Source organism: Phalacrocorax aristotelis, chromosome 9 (genome assembly GCF_949628215.1).
Source record: "Phalacrocorax aristotelis chromosome 9, bGulAri2.1, whole genome shotgun sequence".
In the NCBI taxonomy this organism is placed as follows: domain Eukaryota; kingdom Metazoa; phylum Chordata; class Aves; order Suliformes; family Phalacrocoracidae; genus Phalacrocorax; species Phalacrocorax aristotelis.
The window spans coordinates 20,173,513-20,195,364 of record NC_134284.1 but is presented as its reverse complement, the minus strand read 5'-3'; the positions used below and the strand labels follow the sequence as shown (position 1 = coordinate 20,195,364).

Here is a 21,852-nt window from a genome sequence, read left to right as displayed (position 1 = left end):
ATGGCAGCTGAGGAGTGGACACATTCTGTTTGTCCAGTTCTGGGTTTACCTACCTTCAGAGGTGGTCGAGTCTTAAACTGGAATTTGAAATATATGAAGCGTCTGTATCTAAACTCCCCAGAGCCCAACATAGAGTCCTTGCAGATCAGCTTGCACCAGAGCTCTTGATCTCTGAGCTTTGTGTTTGGTGGCTTTGGCTTCCGTCTAGATGTGACTGCATTTAATTTGTGGCATATGTCTAGAAGTGGTCAGTATAAAAGCCAAGTGAATTCCTTGCATCTGTGTTTCCTGTGGAACGAATTGGGTGTTTGTAATGCCAGGAGCCTTTTTATGGGGGATGTGCCAGATGAACTGTCTGAAATTCGTGTCAGTAATGGAGGTTATAGAAAAAATAGGCAAAAAGACCCAACTCTTCCAGGAAGTTCTCCAACATGGCTTTTGTAAAGGGACATCCTGCCTCACAACTTTGTTAGAGTTCTCTGACGAAATCAGCAGCATGTGGCTAGGGCACATGGGCTGTCTGGGTTTCCAAAGGCTTCTGAAAAGAACCTCACATAGGGTTATTATTGAAATTAAGCAGCCATAAGAGAGAAGTCCCTGGTGCAGAAGAATAAGAGGTTGAAAGATAAAAAATAAATAGAGTATGTTATTAAATTTTCAACTTTCACAGTAAAGTTCTGCAGAGGTCTGAGCTGGATCTACTTTGTCCGACATGTGTAGCAACCTGGGGAAGAGGATAAACCATGAGATGGGCAAAGTCTGCAGCAGTATCTGAGGACAGTAGAGAAAAGGGTGGGCAGAAAAGAATTGCAGAAGGAGCCTCAATGACCGTGCAATAAAAATGACTGATGAAATTCAGTTTAGATGAATGTAAAGGAAAAAGACAATCCCAAATTCACAAATTAAATAAAGGGCATTGATCTGATCATTATCTGTCCAAACTGAGATTTGAGGGTTGCTATAGATAGTTCCATGGTCTGTAGTACTCATTAGAGGTCAGAAAAGCAATCTGAATTTGAGGTGTTGATATGTGGAGAATATCCTTAGAGCACATGCCATTGTATACCCATATCTTCAAGACTGTGCGGTTCCTTCCCCTCCTTTCAAAAGAAATATAACTGGAGAAAGGTTCACAAAGAGCAATGAGGATGATCAAAAGTATGGAATAGCTTCCTTGTGTGAAACAACTAAGTTAGAACTCTTCAGCCATGAACAGGTTCACATATGAAACCCTGAGTTGCGTGAGGAGGATGAGGAGGGATTGACTGGCCACTCTCCTTTCAATAGAAGAGCTGTGAGCCTCAGACGAAGTCAGCAAGGGGCAGTGCAGAGAGAGGTGAAGGGGGCTGTGGAGCTTCTGGCTGCAGGGGCTGTGGATGCCAAACATTCATGTGGGTGTAAAGGGAAGCTGGACAAGCTGGTGGATAAGAAATGCATTAAGGGTTGATGAATATACAGAAGACATCTTTGTTTCAAGACTTTCCTGAGTCACAAACAATTGGAGGCTGTGGGTAGAACTGTCGGATGCTTGGCTTGCTGTCCTGCTCTTCCTTAAGGCTCTGCATTTGATGCTACAGCTTTGGTTTGATCCAGGATGTCTCACTGTCTATTTTAATGTAGTATATAAAAGATCGTTAAACAAAGAATACAACATTTATGTAGCACCACCAGTGAAATGATCCAATAGTTACCATTATTTTGGGGACAGTTCAGTTTAAATTACTGTCAGAACAAACATGTACTGGGTATTCTACACCTGTAGCACTGCTTTAAAGAAAGTACAGGTTTTTGAGTGATCTAAGGAGACAAAGGATTCCAAGATATTTTGGCCTAGAAGGCAAGAAAAAGAAGGCAGGGATATAGGTAGGCTAGAATAGCAACACAGAGTACTAAAAATGAGAAAATTCATTACAAATGTCATTGATTCTTTTAGCTGATCGACAACATTATTTATCTATTTATTTATGCAACTGTATTTGCATATAATGAATCAAATATTACAGCAGTTTGTAACCCCTGACAATCCTCTCTCTGACAATTAGCCGCTGCATGTGCCCAGCTGAAAATGCCGGTTGCAGAGATCAGCCATTCACCATCTTGTACAGAGTGATGGATATGGTGTCCGGACGGTCTGTGCCTTCTGACATTTTTCAGATGCAAGCAACAACTCGCTACCCTGGAGCATATTACATCTTCCAAATCAAATCAGGGAATGAGGGCAGGGAATTCTACATGCGGGTAAGTCTGGTGCTCACTGAGAGAAAACATGGAATATCTTCTCGTTAGCTGAATATCCTTCTGATAGCAGAAGTCGGTTTTTTAATGAATATCATTTAAACCTTCAGTACAAGGCATTTTTACATGCAGACATGCAGAGTAGTGTTCTGTTCTGCAGGGGCTGCTGGCTCTTTCAGGCAGGTAACCTACCCAAAGCAAACACGCTTGTTTAACCAGGTTCAGGAAAGTCCAGGGCTGTACCCATGCCTACGAATAGCTCAGACTCCCACGCTCAAGAGAAACTATTGTGCCAAACCCTTTTTTATTTGACGGATAATCAGTAATCATCACTAAAAGAGTTGATGTTTCTCATTTGTTTTATTAAACTCTTCATTGGAAACTGAAAAACCCCAAAACCAAAAAAAGTAAGCACCCCCCCACACCTCCCCTTTATCCCATGAATTGACTTTCTGGGTTCTTTGCTTTCATTTGTTATGGTTTTTTTTTCACTGAGCACACATTTTATGTTGTTACTGTTAGAGAAAATGCAACTACTTTTTTTTTTTAATCTGAATTTTCCTCAGAAGACATCTCTGTTCCCCAGTCACCTTCATGGCACCTCTGACACACAGGGGTGGTGGGAAGTGTCTGCAGAGAATGAGGCACAGCCACCAGTGATGGTGGCATTCAGAAGGTTGATTTTTAACCCTAGGCAAAACCTGGCTTTGATATTCACCTTAAGTGATGTTCAGTGGCTATTGACGGTTCCCACACTTCCTCACAGAAACCAGTAGCGTGATGGGCTTTGGTAGATTCCAATACGCATTCCTCCCGAGAACCTCAGGTTCTCACTGTTAAAAAAAAAATAAAATGTTTCAAAATTCCAAAATGACAAGTGGACCAAGAATGATCATTTGTATCTTGCAAGAGCTTTCCTGTTGCAAAGTCATTACTGATCCCACCAACATTTTCCCCTCATTCTCGGCTGATCCACCAGACTCTAAGGCTCCAGCGGCCAGCATCCTTGCTTAAGTCTGCCAGTTTTCTTTTCTTTATCTCTCACACCCCCATTCCCTTGTCACAAACACGACTCCACTCGCACAAGCTGTCCTTTTCCCTCCACTGGCAGCAGCCTCATCCCCGCGTTGGGCTGGCAGGTGGCAGGTGGTGCCTGTTCCTTCCTGCAGGAAGCAGGAGCACGGCAGGTGGAGGGAAGGGGCGCTGGGGGGCAGCGGGGCCGCGGGGCGCTCCTCGCAGCTTTGCCAGGCTTCTCTGAGCAGAGGTAATGCAAAGGGCCGTTTTGTGGTAAAACAGGTCCGGCTTTGCGTTTCTGCTGGGAAACAAATTGCACTTGGTTTTAAAGTCAGCAGCTCTGATTTTTAACTGCTCATAATCCACTGTTCTGGCCAGATATTTCAAAGGTCTGCTTCCACTTACTCAAAGACAGGTTTTTCTGAGGTGTCTTCACAGATTCAAAATTCTCTTCAGAGGGTAAGGTCTTGCAACATTAACATATATAATTATGCATCAAATACTGATCCTGTTCACTTACAAACAGCTGTTCTCCAAGCTTTGTTAACATAACCCCTTCTTGGTGTTCACTGCTTCAAAGTAACAGTGCTGTTTACATCAAAGAAAATAATATCTCACACACACAGAAAAAAAATGTTAAAAAGCTGTCACTGCTTGTGCATACCCTAAATCCATGTTTTCACCCTTCTCCATTTGGACAATAGCAAATTTCTATATTCAATAGCTCCTTTTATGAGCAGGGCTCCCAAAGGCTTTACAAACTTTAGAAGGTGACAGTTCATACACTGAAATGGAGCCAAATGCTGAAATGAAGCACTCTCTCCCATGAACTGCAGTAGCTTCTAACAGTGCAGCAGAAAGTGCAATTTTGGCTGCTCAAAGACAATGGCATAATGCACTCTCACCTGAGATGATAGTTTTCAAGAGCCATTTTTTCAAATCTCACCTGTTTCCTCTTGTTTTGTGCACAGCAAACGGGACCGATCAGCGCTACTCTGGTGATGACCCGTCCCGTGAAGGGGCCCCGTACTATTCAGTTGGACTTGGAAATGATCACTGTTAACACCGTCATCAACTTCAGGGGAAGCTCTGTCATCCGGCTGAGGATATACGTATCACAGTACTCCTTCTAAACCTTGAGTTTGTGCCCTGGAAACATTAAAATAAAAGAGACGGTTCCTCCTCTGCAGAACTCTCTCCTCAGAAGCCAGTACGTATAGCAGCTCTAAACCAAACCAGTATTTCCACAGACCCGGTGACCTATGCCCATCTGAGGAGGGAGGCCTCTTCATGCACAGTCCCTACCAGGATGCAGACATCTGAAGATGTATCGTCAGCAGATCCCATATGATTCTCTATGTGGTCATATATTTTAAGGACTATTCCTTCCCTTGTAAACACTTCTAGGGTATGAGTCTATGTTTGAAAGACTGTGAACCTTTGTAGCTCCAAGGCTGCTTAGCAAAAAGCACCAAAGAAACTGAGGAAAAAGCTGGCTTTTGCAATCTTGCCTTTTTTTTTAATTATAAATGGAAAGCAGACAAACACGCAGAAGCAGAAACAAAAAGCCACCTACTGAAACAAGGGATCTCAGAAGTGCTAACTTACATTCCCAATTAACTCTGGAATTATCAGTCAGGCACTTTGTTTCAATTCACCCTGCATTTGTCTTAGTTTCACCTGTTTTTTCTTTGATTCTACTTTATAGTTAAAATTCATTGCAAATTCATTCCAAACTATATGTTGTGCTATGTAATCTTCTACTTTCTAAAGAAATGTCACATGTTTGGGTTCCTTCCTGTATTAAATCTTTCTATATAACAGAGTTCATAGAAATCTATCACTGGTTGATATGTTTTACAAAGTTTAGGGTGTTATGCTTATGTACACCCAGACTCTGACACAGGCCTCCACTGCCAGAATAGTGTCCAGGGACATCAGAGCATATGAGAAGCAGAACTTTATTTTTCGCTGTTTTCCTGAGTGTGGTAGTTGCAAACAGTTTTCAGTGGTTATAAGGTAGTGATACTAACTGTAGTTAAGGCTGCAGCTAATCTGTTCAAGGACCACTCAGCTCAGACCTGTCCAAATTTCTCAGTGAAAATGAATTGTTCTGTTCACATGCAGTCTCTCTCCTACGTCCCTAACATTGGGGAAACAAGCTGAAAAGGACTCGTTCTGGTCTTATTGTTCATGCCTCTGCCACAAAGCAGACCCCACTACACCAGTACCCAGACCTCAGACAATGGGATCCCACAGTTTCCATAGGCAATGTCTTCTCAGGTATAACTGCTGTAACCAACAGAAAGTTTCTCCTAAAGGCTAATCTGAATCTCCGCTGTTGTAATTTAAATCCATTGCTTTTCAGCCTACTTCCAGTAGAAATAGAGAACAGTTTATCTTCCCCTTTGCAGCAGTCTTTAACATGTCTGAAAGCTGTTGTCATGTCTCCCCTCAGACTGTTTCTCTCTAGTCTAAACAAACCCAATTCTTTTGGTCTTTCCTCATACATCACATTTTCTGGACCTTTGATCATTCTTGTTGCTCTTGTCTGGATTCTCTCCAGTTGGTTCACATCTTTCTTGAAGTGCAGTGCCCAAAACTGTGAAAAGTATTCCAGCTGAGGCCTCACAGTGCTAAGCTAAAGCTATATATATGTTGAGGAGTTTGAAAAACATAAAAATAATTGTATTGTTTGGAGGTGTAATGCTTACCTTGTTGAAGCCACTGGCAGTTTGGTCTTTTATTTTAGTAGGGGTGAGGGTTCATGTGCCTTGTTCTTAAATTTCTCTGAAGCAAGCTCTTTTGCTTCTTCCCCCTGCTTTCTCCTTATTGGCTCATTTGCTTTCCAGCATCACTAGGGCAGGAAAGAAAACCTTTGCTTCATCTTTTTGAGGACTGGAAGTACTTAATGCTACCTGGGAAATGAAGTTTATGAAGATTAAAATTGAGCAGGCTGGAGCAGAGTAGAAGCATTATGGGAGGTCTTCATTAAAGTGGAATATTAAATGGGAAAATATAGACTCAGAAAGTTATCACAACACAAACTGCATGACACAATCAGCAAATGGACTGTCTTGTTCCTAATAAGCCTTGTGAGTTAGTCTGGAGTTGTTTTCCGTAGCTTTAGTAGAGACTGCTCTTTTCGCTCTTATTCAGCTTGGAGGAAACCCTGATGCAATGGCTTACAACAACGAAATGCTGAGTTGAGTGTGCTTTAGCAGCTTCCATTTCTTAACAGTTTAAAGTTTTCTCCATGCTGCTACAACATCTTAGGATCCTGTAGCTCGGAGCTCTCTACACAGGCTGTCCTTTATTGTGAAAACAAAAAGGCTGGAGCCTGATTGCAGGATTTAGTGAGCCAAGATGAGGGCAGGAAGCCAATGGGTTTTGTGAGTAGCTGACTTGGAGGAGATAAACATAGAGGAAATGTGCAGAGAAATATCAGAAACAAGAATGTGCTTCCTGAGCGTATCACGGCTCATTGTATACCACAGTCTTGGAGGGGAAAATAGAGATGACCAGGAAGGAGGAATGCTAGTTTATAGTCATGGAGCTAAAAGTGCTCATGTGCGAAGTGAGATGTGAGAAACAAGCAGGCTCTGGTGGCCCAGAGTGCAGACAAGGGGCAGGCAGGGTCTTGCATTAAAGATGTTAAACTCTTAACGTGCTGAAAGTTTTCCCAGCGCTTAAAAGCCCCTTTCCCTCTCCCCCACTTTGTGCCCCTATGTTATGGCTTCTTCATGTCCAGTTGAAGAGTCCTCTCTCTTCCTGCCATCACATCACCTTCTGGAGAGGAAGTGCTTAGACATCAGACAGTTTCTCAGTTCTGGGCTGTTCTCACATGGCCCCCACATACCAACATGATTTAACCCTAATGTAGAAACATCAAAACCCAGAGGAATTCCATAACAAAACACTTTGTTAAAAGAGTAAACCTTGAATGCTTGGTTTTAGCAGGGTCCAGCAAATACTCATAAAACAATATTATACTTTCTATATAAACATTCTGTGCCTTAAAAAAAAAAAGTGAAGAGTCTGGAAACAAAGGAATTCAGCCACTTCTCAACCGCCATAACATCTTTCATCACTCACTATCACTCCAGCCAACTTTAACTTTGCCAAAATATATGCCAATCTCAAAATAATAAATTACTAGCAGTTTATAACATCTAAACTCTCCATTTCCTAGTCAGGGGTCTGTTTCCAATAGACCGTCGCAGGCTCGTATATTACAGCAATTCTCACCAAATAAAAAAAGGACTATGCATGTCAGGTTTTTACAGCAAGAAAGTTAAAAATGCAAACTTGCAACTGCTGTATACGCTCATGTTCTCCTTTGAGGCCAGGCCTCCCTAAAAGCAGACACAATTCCAGGTCTGCTCAGAAAATTATTCTTTATTCTAACCTATTGCAGAGGATTTTCTAACCCAGTAAGTTTTACCATAGGGTTAACAGACAATATTCTGGCCAGCACCAAATGAGGGCACTGGCGCTGGCCTGGGCACGTGTGGCTTCCCTCCTGCCCTGCTCTGACATGCTCCTCACTCAGGGTGGCAGAGCCGTTCGCTGGCCAAGCTGGGGAGGGAAAGCTCTTTGCCTCCCCAGCCTGTCGGCTGTCAGGTCTGTTTAAACAAATGTCCTCAGGAGAAAGATTGCCTTTCACTATATATCTGTAGACCACCTATTGCCAGTGCAATAATGGGAATAAAAGTAAACCAAAGCAGAAGTGGCAGTAATCTTTGATACAGATCACAATGATTGGGAAGGAGAATCTATTCTGAAAAGTGAACCAAGTGATTCATGCTAGTTGGGTTAGGTGCCAGAGGGAGAAGAATGGCAAAAGATGAATGATCTGGTGCTGTAGAGCTGAATGGGTCCTATCATCTGGCTTATTTGACTTTGAGATGTCTTTAGGGGGTTGAGTTTTTTGACATAGACAACAAAATGTTATTTCACCTAAGAGTTTGCTGGATCCCACAGAATCGCTTTTCAACTTGTGCTCCTATGATAACGATAAATTTATTGAGAATAACTAAGCTTGAGTACCTGGTCACCCATCATTGAGTGTAGTGTCCAGGGCCATTCACACAGAGCTTTCGCCTTTTCAAGTTGTCCTCTTGTACTCTTATTTACCCTTTTTGGCTCAACTATTAGAAGAGTCAACTTCAACTGTCTCATAAACATGGTATCAGCATCAGCAGAACTTACCTATTCATTTTATTCTGTCTAGAGCAAGCAGAGCAATAGAGTCAGTACAGCCTGTGGTCATTCAAGTTCTCCGGTCTGGCTTATTCACAGATATGCTACTGAGTATCTTCCACAGCATGTAGCCATATTAGAACCCAATGGAAATTTCATAGCACAAAGATGTTAAAGAAAAAAAAAAGGAATAAAAGTATGCCTGAACGTTATTCAATCCTGACAGGAAATATTGTTAAAATAAATCTCTGTCCTGGATGGACAAAGCCCTCAGCTGGTGTTAATTTGCATGTCTCTGCTCCTCTTTAGCAGAAAGATAAAAAGTATCCTTAGGATCTTCTTCATGTGCCTGTATCTGTGTACAAGGAGAATTTACAGAAGCTAAAACTAGTTGTGGCAGTGTGGTTCTGCTTTTGGAAGCCAAAGAGTTGTAAGATAACATGGCACAAGCAAATTGTGTTTCCTTATCTGACATGAGTGCAGACAAGTGATTTACACCCATCACTTTTTGTTGGTTTAAGTCTTTGAATCAATTCTGAATAGCTCAACCCCAAAGCAGGTGCCATGCATGAAGGCTGAGGCTGACAGTCATAACTAGACTTTCACGGATTCCGCAGAAAGCCTGCCCACAAATATGACCTGTGCTGAAGGGTCAGTGCCATAGGGTGTGTAATAGTCCAGAGGTATTTGTGCGGGGATGTCTCTATTCCTGCAGCTGCCTCTTTCCTCACCTGTTTCAGTGCAGAGTGCATCTGATGTTTGTAAGTGTGCACATCAGAAGTGGAAATCTCACCTATTCCAGTTCTTAGTTCAAACTTCTGAGATCCCTCTAGTGGTTTCGATTGGCCAAACTGATCCCCCATGTGACTCAGCTAATACTGGTGATGTCACATGAGGGAGAGTTTGGATACAAGGCAGATGCACTTTTACACCAGCAAGTGAATAATGATGCAGTAGCCTCGATGTAAGAATTGAGGAATGTACCTGGGTAGCAAAGGGATCTTTAGAAAACACTTCAGCAAATAAAAATTTCTGAAATAATCTCTTTCAATTCCCTTCTGTATCCCAGAAGTCACCCATTCTCCCTTTTGAGCTTGTCCTGGACAAGTGCCCTCATAATGGTCATGCACATGCTGAGTGAGCTCCGCTTCTCCTCTGGAACTACATAACAGTTTTCACTTTGCTTTTTGGAGATCAGTTGTAGGCTATGTGTCTCTTCCAGGCTCTGACCTCTTCCAGGCCAGCAACTCTGACCTCAGTTGCTTTTCTCATAGCCAAGGCAGAGCCATTATTTCCCTGCCAGGTTCCTTGGCACCCACTATCTGTACAACAAGCTCTTCATGTGTTTAACTGGAAATGCAGGCACTGTTGTTGGCCCATCTGCTGCTTTTGTACCCGCTTTCCTCTGCAATGTCAGTAGGCACCCTTACAGCAAAGTGTTAGGTCTGAATGGCTGAAGAGGTTGCCCAGCCTGCTGGCAAATCCTGGCTTCATGAAGAGGATTTAAAAAAAAACCCCAGAACCCCACATTTTGAAAGTGACAGATGTTCTTTTAGGTCCTGATGAATCACTTTTCTCCTGAAATTGCATCGATACCATGCTGGCTTGATAGTCTCAAGGCTTTTTAAGAAGCCTGATAAGGACATGCTTATGCAATACATTCTTAGGCTCTTCATGCCTTGGATGAGGTTTTCCCAGTTTACAAACAGAGTATTTAGCCCAGTCCGAGGAAGTGCAATGTGATGACCACTATGCTGAAGTCAGTGATCATTAACCACCTTACATTAGGTCTGGATTTAGTCCAGTTTTATTTTAAGTCTTGAATCTCAGTGTCAGTGGTATAAATGTAAACAGATATGTATTATTTTTACAGTAGAGCTGAAAGATTGTTTCCAGTAAATAAACAGTAGTATGATTGCAGTATCTCTTTCTCTGTGGGCACTATCTTTGGGCACTTTAAGATTTCCTCAGATATCCTTCAACACTTCAAAATTTCCTATGGGTATTTCAAGCCACTCACTGATGTATTTCCATGAATGATTCCTCACCCCTGTTCTTCAAAGGCCAATGCAGGCACCTGACTCTATGTATTGTTAAAACATCAAGCTACACCCAAGCCTTTGCAGAGTCACAACTCATGCATCATTCATAGAAATTGTTCACCTCTGTAACCTGTAAGGGGTTAAGTCAACTTCCTTGAGATTCTGCAGTGTTTAACGTAATGCTTGTGCATGTGTTTTTCAAGACTGGGACCTTAGTCTGGAGATTGTTCATCAGCAACTTGATGCAAATGTTGTGTATTCAACATGTGAAATCATAGCTACAAAAGTTAGTTTTAACAAAATCCTCAAAACATATGGTGTTTCCTGGCCATCTACACATAATGCAAACACAATTCAAAAGTCCAGCACCAGAGTTCTCCGGTATTTATACGAAATCATTGTTTTTAAAAAATAATTTGTCAGTAAACTCATTTTGTAGATTATATGAAATGCAAACAAAGAGGCAGAAGGCCTGCCAAGATTACACAGATTTGTTATTCAAATCAGTATCCCCAAGAACACCTGAATATAGTTCATAATTTGAAAATACTCCTTTGGACTCTGACATCTGGTGCCACTCAGGTAGGGAAGGGGGACAGAAAAACTGGCTGCTTCCAGAACGATAGCAGCAGCTCTACAGGCATCCAAGGCTCCTACAGCGATCAGAAACACCTGTCATCCCAAGTCTGAACCCCTGGCCAGTGAGGAAGGCACAAAACCCATAGAGACATGTCCTCAGCTGGAGGAGAGATATCTTCATTGAATTCTTAATGATACCAAGTGGAGATTTACTTTATAGTATGCATAAAATTTCTCATAGTGTTTTTACATCTATGGAAAATTTAAAATTACAGAACCAAGCTGTTGCTTACCCCATTTATACTACGTGTTGCAGGCTCTAGCATACACCTCTGCCATTCCCCAGGGTTGTGCTCACTTAGAATTACCTCGTCTGATTTGGTGTAAGTTACAATGGTATAAATGACAGCATTCAGTTCACACCAGTGTAAAGTCACTCCCATAGATGAAAAAAGAGAATTATTGAGGTATAAAATTACAACTGAACCAGAAAATTAATAAAAAAAGACCTTGCTCATTAGTGTTTTGGTTGTGATGTCATTGCTATGGACAAAAATAATCAACCAGAAACCCATAATATTAGAAAGGAGATTATCTCCTTAGACAGATAAGTGCCCATGTAGCCTATAAATAGCTCTAGAATGAAGACATCCCACACAACATCTGGAAAAGGAAGAATTCAGTCCTTGACCTCCAGCATCCCTGTCTCCCACTGCCAGGATTAAGCACAGTTGATCCTTACCAGGATACAGACACAATGGCTGGCTGAGGGACGGGCCAAGGAAGACACAGGCATGGCCAGAGGCAAGGGAAGGACAAACCAAGATAATGTAAAAATCCTAAGGAATGCTCTCAGTGTGCCAAGTCTCTCTCTTGCTGTATGAAGCGTTTTAGCTTTGTTCGGCCCTTTGAAAGACAGAAAAGTCCTAGCAGTCACTTCAATAAAAATAGGAGGGCATCATTCATTTGTTTGAATGCAGCATCAGTTTTCAAAAAATTCACACTTCCCTGGCCAACCTGTCACCTAATGAGATGCACTGGACACCAGAAGTCTACAAGTACAATTTAGGGTATAGCACATATAGCACCACCTTATACCAACAATTTCCCCTGCAACCAGTACAGGTGCAGGGAGAATGACTCACTGCCAGCTTGACGGATGCCCACAGAACTTCTGCTTCTGCTTAAACAGTCATTTCCCTAACTTTTACTTGCAGGTTGTCTGGATTAATAAACCTGTTATATTTTATAGTCTTCATTCCTTTCAGAAGAGGAAAACTGTAATTTAAAATGGATGGTTTCAATGTCCCTCATCCTGCCTTTTTAACCTATAACCATTACTTCATTTGTAGCAGAAAATGAGCTTTTAATTCTCATACTGTTTTACAACTTGTGAGCAATTTACATTGAATATACCAGTAGGGACCATTTTAAAGCTTTAAAATAAAAAAATATATTGCTAACAAAAATTATAAGTGAATTAGAGTTTATTTTGATCATTGCCTGGTTTAGTGGTGATCATACAAGATCACCAACTGTATGAAGTTTAACAAGAGTAAGTGCTGGATTATACACCTGAGGCACGGCAACCCTGGATGTACGCACAGACTGGGGAATGAGAGGCTGGAGAGCAGCTCTGCAGAGAGGGACCTGGGGGTTCTGGTTGATGGCAGGCTGGACATGAGCCAACAGTGTGCCCTGGCAGCCAAGAGGGCCAACCGTGCCCTGGGGTGCCTCAAGCCCTGCACTGCAGCCGGTCGAGGGAGGGGATTGTCCCGCTCTGCTCTGTGCTGGTGCGGCCTCACCTTCAGTGCCGGGTGCAGTTTTCGGCACCACAGTGTCTTAAGGATATAAAGCTACTGGAGAGTGTCCAGAGCAGGGCCACAAAGTTGGTGAAGGGTTTAGAGGAGAAACCGTATGAGGAGGGGCTAAAGTCACTTGGTTTTTTCAGCCTGGAGGAGGCTGAGGTCAGACCTCATCATGCTCTGCAGCTCCCTCACAAGGGGAGGAGGAGGGGCAGGTGCTGATCTCTTCTCTCTGGTGACCAATGACAGGACGTGAGGGAATGGCAGGAGGATGTGCCAGGGGAGGTTTAGGCTGGGTATTAGGAACAGGTTCTTCACCCAGAGGGTGGTGGAGCACTGGAACAGGCTCCCCAGGGAGGCAGTCACAGCACCAAGACTGATGCTATTCAAGAAGCACTTGCTCAACGCCCCCAGACATATGGTGTGAATTTTGGGGTTGTCCTGGGCAGGGACAGGAGTTGAACTCGATGATCCATGTGGGTCCCTTCCAGCTTAGGACATTTGATGATCCTATGATCATTGCAAGCATTCATGCCAGAATCATGTAACCCCTCTGGAAAGAAAGTTGGATGGGGATCAATGATACCAGTACATCTATTGGTCATAAATGCTAGTAACATATATACAGTGGGAGAGAAAACTTCAAGGCAAAATACAACTATTTCTCAAGAGGCTAATTTTCTTTCACAGTTTTTATGTTGTAAACTTCCCCCTACTTGCAGGTACATGAGTGTTTTACCTTCATTTCCTGCTGGGTTTATGCATGGTAAGGCTCAAATTAACATTTTGCATAGTACTACTTTATTTGTACCAGGAGTTTGACGTATCTGAGGCATTTCTTTCTCCTGCAACTCCACTGAAGGTTGGAGCAGGTCATTGCTTCTGGCAGTGGGGATGGATCCCTTGCCAAGTTCCCCCAAGCACCAGCCATGCTTTATCCAGCACATTTGGAGGGTGTATGGGACGGTGTATAGGCTGCATGCTTGGAGGCATTCCCAGAGGATCCCAGGAGACAAGCTCTCCTCCCACCCTAATGCAATGCCACTCTCCTCTTCCAGTTGCCCTGGGCCCTGGAGACACAACCTGGACTGGTACAGGTAGAGGTTTGTGCAGTGAGGCTATGGGCAGAATTTGGCTTAGCTCTGCAGAATAAATTTGTCTCCTTAACAAGTAGTGTTAATATATGATAATTTAGACTGAACTGGTTTCCTCGTACATAAATCATTAACAAGTAACTAGTTCTCACTCCCACCTGCACTGCATCGCTTGCGACTTTAGTACAAGAAAGGCTTTTCCACCCACACCATACTCAGTGACCCATGTCTAATGGGCTTTGGCAGCTGGTTGGTCAGGTTTGTGTTTTGCAGGTGGAATGTTCTTATTTCAGCAAATTGCAAGGGCAGCCAAGCTTGGCTCCAGTTTGCTTTGTGGGAAGTGAATGAACTTACGTCACACAGTTGCTCTCTTGCATTCTCATCACTCAAATAACTCACTGCAGAAGTGAGGTAGGTAATACACCATTCACTGGGCTTGTGATGATTTACAATCCACCCAGAAAGCCAATAAAGATCTTTATAGGTGTTCTGAACTCAAAGGAACTGCTGCTGCTCATTTACAGTATCATGAGGACACGTCAGTTTCTTCCACTATACTGCAAACACATTAACTCTGAATCACACACTCAAGGAAAATTACACTGAAACAGACACACATGCAAAGTGAAAGAAGAGAGGTCAAGTGCAGGAATGCTGGGCTGCAAAATTTCAGGAGAAGTAAACAAGTCTCTAGAACTGCTCAAAAAAAATAAGAAAGTAGGTCTGTGACCCATGGTTAAAGACTTCTGGTTCTTTGGTCCCCACAGGGGTGCCTTGGTAGGAGCGGCCTGACCAGTGAAGCCACCAAATGGCTGGGCTTTCCACTCATTTTGGTGGAGAACAGACAGTTTAGAAAACAAAGTTGCTCAGATTTAGCTGTTGGCTTACAGCTCAAGTAGCCTAATCTGAGGCTACTTGACCTCAGCCACTGCATCCTTCTTCCTCTAGCTGCTTACAGTCTGCTTTTCAGGTTGTTCTTATTATACATGGTGTCATATTTGTCTTAGGGTTTCACGCGGGACTGAATACTGTGACCCCCTCCCCTTTTATTGCTCTTTTCAAAATGCAAGACAATCTGCTTTGACCAGTACCACCCAGACAAGAGTCTCTCCTTTAGGAAGAGCTCTGTGGATAAGGCATTGGTATGTCTGGAGCTGACTCACAAGTGTGGACAGGAGAAGGTTGTACTTTCTCTTCTGTCAGTGCTTTCCAGCCAGCTGGTAAAGAACACTGTGCTGCTGGAGAGATGGGGTTTGGATGGGCTGTAAAAGTGATATCCTGCAGGGATTTAACCTCCTGCTGCACTTCCTTAAGGGTGAGCTATGAATTGTATTTCCTTGAGAAGTCCCACGGGCTGTATTCTGTGTACCAGAACTCCTGCCTTCTCCTCCCCGTTCTGTTTTTGGTGGCACCAGTTACTCCTTTGGCCTGCAGATGCTGCTGAATGCTGTTAAACTATCCTCCCTGTCAGCCTGAACATAGCCACGTCAGTGATGGAAAAAATGAGCCCTATGTGTTTTTTCCAGGAAGCTGGACAGCAGCCCTTGTCTCATACAGGTGACCATTTTCTCACACCAGTAACTCATTAGGACAGCATGTGTGAACTCAGCTTGTTCACAGCCTGTGCCACTGTTCATAAGGGCTGTCCCAAATGGCAGCTGATTGCTGATCTTTAACAGCACTTCTGCATTTCCATTTTTTTCTCTTTCTAGCCTGTGTTATTTGTCCTTTTCTGGGCTCTTGCACAGTTCAGTCACCACACCATTACAGAATGACTGCCAAGGCCCCCTAAAATCCAGTACTGAAACACAGCCTCCATCTGCCTGCTAATGAAAAGCTTTGTCAGTCATGGGATCACCACATCAGTTTAGCCGAGAGAGCAGCCAGTGCATTGGCTGAGAAATGTTTGGTTAGGTTTCCTAGGATCTTGAAGAACTAGTTCAATAAATCCTTGCTTGCTTGATCGAGTGCACCTTCCATCTCCCACCGCATTTTTCATTATGTCACTTGGATACAAATGCACATGTTTTTAATGTGAAGTTAATCCCTGAGCTGCAGTGAAATAATTAACCCTTCACCCTTGAATTCCTTGCTACCATATGATATATTTCTTATGGAGCTAAGAGTTAAAGCAATAGTGACAGCTGAATGTAATACTTGAGATGAGTGGATATTTGCTTACCATGGAAAGCCAGCCTTACTCATACACGTATAAACTTTTTATCTTGGGGAGCACAGGTAAATAACATGGCAAAGCGAGTGTGTCCTGCAAACAAATATTTGTACCTACAGTTATTACTGCTGTCTCAGGATCCTTGAAAATCTGTCAAGAAAATACTGTTGAGAATAAGCATCCTGCAGTTCACAGCTATTAAACTTTCTGTTAAAACACAGGTTTGTGACACTTGCACCATTCAGCTTGGGTGTATGAACAAGTTGTATCAAGAAGATAACCCACTTCAGTCTGTTCAGTGGCGTGGTCTCCGAAAAGATGTGTGTTCTCCCCCCTCTGCATATTCATGCATATAACAAAACATGAGTTAAATACGCATAATCCCCAGCCTTGGGGTGAGAGTGCATCCTTTATCCTGCCCTAAAATCTCTAGTGATATCAGCAGGGTTGTGGCTGCACTATGTGTCACTTCCCAGTGATTCTGGGTGCGCTGGTGAGCAGCAGCCGATGCTGCCAGCAGGTCTGCAAAGTGAAGGCTGGGAAGGTGGGCAGGTTGGCTGTATGTTGGTCTGTTTGTCTGGGAACATTGCCAAACACCCTGCAGCTGGATTAAGGCGTTAAAATTAGGGTGGAGCGGGCTGGTAATCTCTATTTCTAGTTATGCTGTTTCTTAAGTGATTTTAAGTATCAAGCCAGACTAGCCTGTTCCTGCCTCCTTTCCTTTCACTGAGGGATGAGCCCAAAGCTTTACCTAGAAGTTCAGCATGTGCTCTTATTTTGAACCGAGCAATTTTAGATGGAAGAGCAGCATTCCACCTTCTGTGGGTGACCAGTCACTGGTCTCCATGGATGTTCTTCCTGTCTCCCTCATTTCCACAGGGCTGCCAGGCTTTAAAGTGTTGTGATTTCTGGGGCAGCTTTTTGCCCTCACCCCCTTTAAGCAAGGTAAATGAAGTTTGGTTTCACCTGAAAATAGAAGGGAAAAAAAATCCCAATAGTTTTACAACTGTAAACAATTATTTTTGTGCTTCACAAATGGGGCCTGTTTCTTGACTCAGGCCCTTTCAGGAAGGACCTTTTGTGTGCTGCCCTTGCTCTGTGCACGGGTGACACCTGGCTGGCCCCCACGTGCCAGCGAGATGAACACCTGCTCATCTTCGGGCATGTCCGTGTCTTTTTTTCAGGAGAGAGGCCAGCTCTGAGGCCCTGAGCAGACCGCAGAGCAATGATGGTGTGAAAACACAGGACAGGGCAGCAGCACCTGACCCTGAGGTCCCAAAAAAGAGGTGGGGAGGAAAGGGGCCAGGCAGGCATTTGGACATCTCCCGTCCCTGGGTTGACTGCCTGCTCTACCCTTTGCTTGGGCAGGCAGGTACTCAGGCCCCAAGGAGACTGGGAGGACTTGGAGAGCTGCCTCTCATCACCTCTTCCACATTGAAAGAGGCATTTCTGGGCAATGTCACAGGCAAATGGGGCCAGAACAGTGTTTGGGGAGACACTCCAGAGCCACACCGGGAGGTGGCACCATCCCAGGCCAGTGGGAGAGCACCTCCTGGTGTGGCTGGGCTTCAGAAATGGCCTGGGGAGCATCCCCCAGGTATTGGGAAAGGGCTGCTGCTATGAGGTTTTCACTGGCCTGGGCAAGAGAGGGGAGAGAGAAACAGTGATGGTGTCCAGTTGCCCACAGCCCTGGTGTCTTGCCCACTTCGGTACCGTCCCTGGCCCCATGGAGGTGCCTGCAGCCTGGGGCTAGAGCTGCCCAGCTGCCCTGCTCCCTCTCTGGGTGGGCGTAGGGGTGGCCTGGCCCCCTCAGCCCCCAGCTTCCCCAGCTACCGAGGCTCCCTGCCAATTCCCTCCTCACCCCTTTCATAGAGCAGGGCCGTAACAAAAAACCCTACGTGCATTCAAGCAATTGCCTGCATTTGGACCTCTCTTTCCAACACATTTCTAACTGCAGTGCTTAAACCTGACAGATTTTCGCTGTTAGCTGGTCACAGCTATCATTCCTTGATGTGCTTTTGAATCAGATGAACTAAAATAGTTCTGTGAGATCTATTATGTCTCTGGCTTGTAAAATACAATAATTTCTTACTAGGTTACACTAATATTTCGTAATTCATTCTTAATATTATTCTTCAATAAAGCTCTGTGCAAACAGTCTATCCCACAGGAGGAACTTCTGCCAGATCCCAGATGTCAAACACATTTGCTTCAAATACAGAAGTTCATGACCTTTTATGTTTGTTAATGTGACGCCATGGAAATTATTTATAATAAATAAGTGTATTTCAGAGTCAGGTGCTCCATGGGGCCTTTTTCAGTGATACAACAACCCTTCCTGAAAGAAGCCTTTCCTGTGTTTTTTTTTGTTTTTCTTTTTTTTCCCCTAACAATGAAGGTTGGAGAACAATTTGAAACCCTGTTACTGAACTGAATCCAACTACTGCACTGAAAGGTAGACACGTACTCAAAGATATCTCAGATTTCAAATCTTTCCTGAAACCAGCAGCAGATAAGGCTCTTCCTTTTTCTTTCATTCCTTACCCTGAAAATGCAGTTTTCAAACAGCAGACTATATGGATCCAGACAAAAACTAAATATATAGCCTAAAAGGACCAAGTCAAACAGGAAACTACTGGAATTGTTTAGATCCAAATGACAAATCTGATACACCAAGTGATTTTTGCATGTTGAATGCTCATTTTAAAGCTGGGGTAGCGCCATCTACCCACAATAAGAGCTCTAGAAGATATCTGAAGGTGTCAATATGTTGATAACACTTAACCCTATTATCTTTTTCCAGCAGGCATGACAGTGTCCTCCCGAACCTGTGCTGGGATTGAGAGCAGCAGGCAAGAAAATTATGCAATCAGAAAATACTGGAAGGAGTATGCCTTGACTCTTGTTTCCTCCTTTTGTCAACTGCACATGAAGGTTTATAATACCTCCTGAGTTTACTGGATCTGTCATCTTGGATTCCTAGACAGTAGCAACAGAAAGAAATGCCTCCTGAGAAGGAAACTGAACGTGTTGCTCCTGCATAAATGTGCAGCCACAGTCACCCGTTTGCCACTCCAGGCTGAAACTGATGGCCTGAAAACTCCAGCCCAGGCCCAGCACAGCACCCCCATGCCTCGGTGGTTATCCACCCAGGAACCTCACCTTGCCTTGGGCTAGTTTGGGGCTGACAGCCATTTACAAGGTTGAAGTCTGCTGTGTAGCTCAGAAGCAATTGCTGCAGCCCGCACAGATGTGGGACTGGCTGTGGAGATACAGGACCAAAGTGTTCTGCTGCAGGAAGGATGAGCCCTCCTTGGATTTATTGTCAGAATATATTAATGATGTGTACCTGTGTGTTTGTGTGTGCAAAGAAAATCTACCTTATAGCATAAGGCAAGACATAACAAGCCAGCAAAAATCTTTTCAAATTCACAGTACATCAAATCTATATGCAATAAAGAGAGGGTCTAATTTGAAAAACAAAGTATCTCCATGCAATTGCTCCTCTAGGCATCCTAGCAACATTCTCAAAAGATGCTGGACATTGTGCAATAAAGCTGTCCTTCTGCAGCGCTGTGGGAGAAGGCAACTGGCTGCAGTCTCAGATGGTGGGCAGAATTACAATGGATTATGTCAGGAAAGCATGACGTTAAACATGCATTTGAAAAAAAGAAGAAAACAAAATATAAGAGTCGCAGACTGAATTATAGCAGCTTTCTATAATGAAGTGTGTGGACCCCACCCAGCCTCTGTGGCAGAGGAGGGAAGGTGTCTGCTAAACCCAAAGGTTATGATGGGAATGGAAAAAGCCAGGATCCAGCTGAGAGCAGGACAGGGAGGGTGAGGAAACAGTTTCATGTTTCTCCCAGCAAAACCTCAGGGGATAAAGATTACTGCTGCAAAAACTCTAATGGTAGTAAAAGCCTCTGGCTGCAGAAGTTGTTTATAACAAAGGTGTATTAACTGCTTAAAGACTTCAGCTGAAAAGGACTCTGCTATTTCACTGAAGTCTAAGTTGCAAAATCCTTTTTTCTCTCCCAAAAAGCCTCTGTGTCAGAAAATTTAAATGTAGTGGCTACACATGGAGCTTGGCTGTGAGATGTTGTATGCTGTATTTTGGACTTGCCCTGATAACGGTCCTGACAGCTGAGATCATCACTTGGCTATTGCAGTATACACTGGATTTCAACTCTGATTATAAGTACATCACTTCATGTCAGTTTCCGAAACTAAAATATTTCACAAGCAGTAGTGCTAGATGCTTGCTCTGAAGGATTCTCAGCGGAGCTGGGGAAGCTATTTGCAATCATCAGCTGCTTAATTGCATTTAATCTTTAGCAAACTAGGCAAGAATTACTAAGCAATGATGTCTTCCACTTTTTTGCTTGGAAGATTTCAGTGTGCTCTGTGCAAACACAATTCAACCTCCGAAGCACTTGATTTTTAACACGGAAGTTGGCATGATTCAGTCAGTGTGCACAAGTAGTGGGGTCAGGTTTCTGATGCAAAGGATCACAATGGAGAATTCAGGCTTGATTTAGGCAAAGCTGCAGCCTCTATCGGCATTCCTGCTTTAAACATTGTTCACTATATTTGCACAAAGTGAAGGAAAAAGGCCTTTGTTTGAAAGCTTTTGCCGATATAAAGAATTACTCAAGAACATTTGCCTCAGTATTTATACATGGGGTTTTTAATTGTTTCAGGTCTTCTTCCTAAAGGTTTAAGGCCCAAAGATGATAACATGCACACCTGCTTATAGCTACTTTCTACAGACTTCTCTTCTGGCTCCTCTTTCACTGAGAAAAACACTGGGAAGTTGCAATCCAATAGCGTAACCAGTCTCCCCAACAAGAGAAAATTGTGCTGTGCAGAGGGTCAAAATAGATGAGACAGGCCTTGCTGGGGGATACAAGAAGTGAAGCATAGCCTAGCCTAATAAATCCCAACTCTGTTGGCTCCGCACAGGGCTGCTCAAGTGTCTCAGCCCTGCATTTCTGGAGCTATAAGCACCGTGGTTTGGCACAGCCAGCCAACACCAGCCTGGTTTATTAGCTTGGTCTTAGCACTGGGGGTGCCCTGGATGGAGGCTGCAGGAGGAGGCAAGAACAGCTACAAAGCACCAGGAACTAGTGAGGACGAGTGGCTGCGATGACAGTCTGATGGACACGAAGGAGAGAGGGGCAGGCATCAGTTAGGCATGGAAACATCACCAGGTTTCTTAAGTGAGGTTTAATTACAGTAAGATTAGCAAGTGCTACAGCAGAGCATGGGGCACTCTCTGTGCTGCCAGGAGGCTGGCAAGGAAGGAAGATCGTATCTGCAGCTGACAGAGAGGTCTAGGGAATAAAGAACAGAGGTAAGCTGTTTTCACTGCTGACCGTCAGACTAGATTTGTTTGGGACAAAAATCTTCTAAGGGAGCGGGGAGGTTTGTCTCCCATCCCAGCCGAAAAAATCACAGCACAATAAGGTTGTCCTCCTCCATACAAAATCAGGTCAGCACATCCCTTACCATTTTGTGCTTCTTGAAACAAACTTCCCAATTTTCAAGACGCCAAAAGCAGAACAGAAGGTGTGTCCCAAACCAGCAAAAGAGCCCTGGGGATGTGAGAAGAGGACACCTCAAATTACAGAGGACAGTCTTGCCTTGAGAAAGAAGGAAGGTAGTCTTGCAAACTGTTTTTTTCATTTAACTTCCTTGTCAAAAAT

General features: G+C 43.6%; 1 protein-coding gene across 1 annotated transcript in view; it reads left to right on the top strand.

Moving 5' to 3' along the window:
- The window catches only part of FBLN5 (fibulin 5), a 46,604-nt gene extending 41,530 nt beyond the window's left edge, over window positions 1-5,074 (top strand). The window contains exons 10-11 of the mRNA XM_075103734.1: window positions 2,043-2,238; window positions 4,221-5,074. Of these exons, the coding sequence (XP_074959835.1) occupies window positions 2,043-2,238; window positions 4,221-4,382 (358 nt within the window). The 3' untranslated portion in view covers window positions 4,383-5,074. The remainder of the gene's footprint in view (window positions 1-2,042; window positions 2,239-4,220) is intronic.
- Window positions 5,075-21,852: the final 16,778 nt, after the last annotated feature.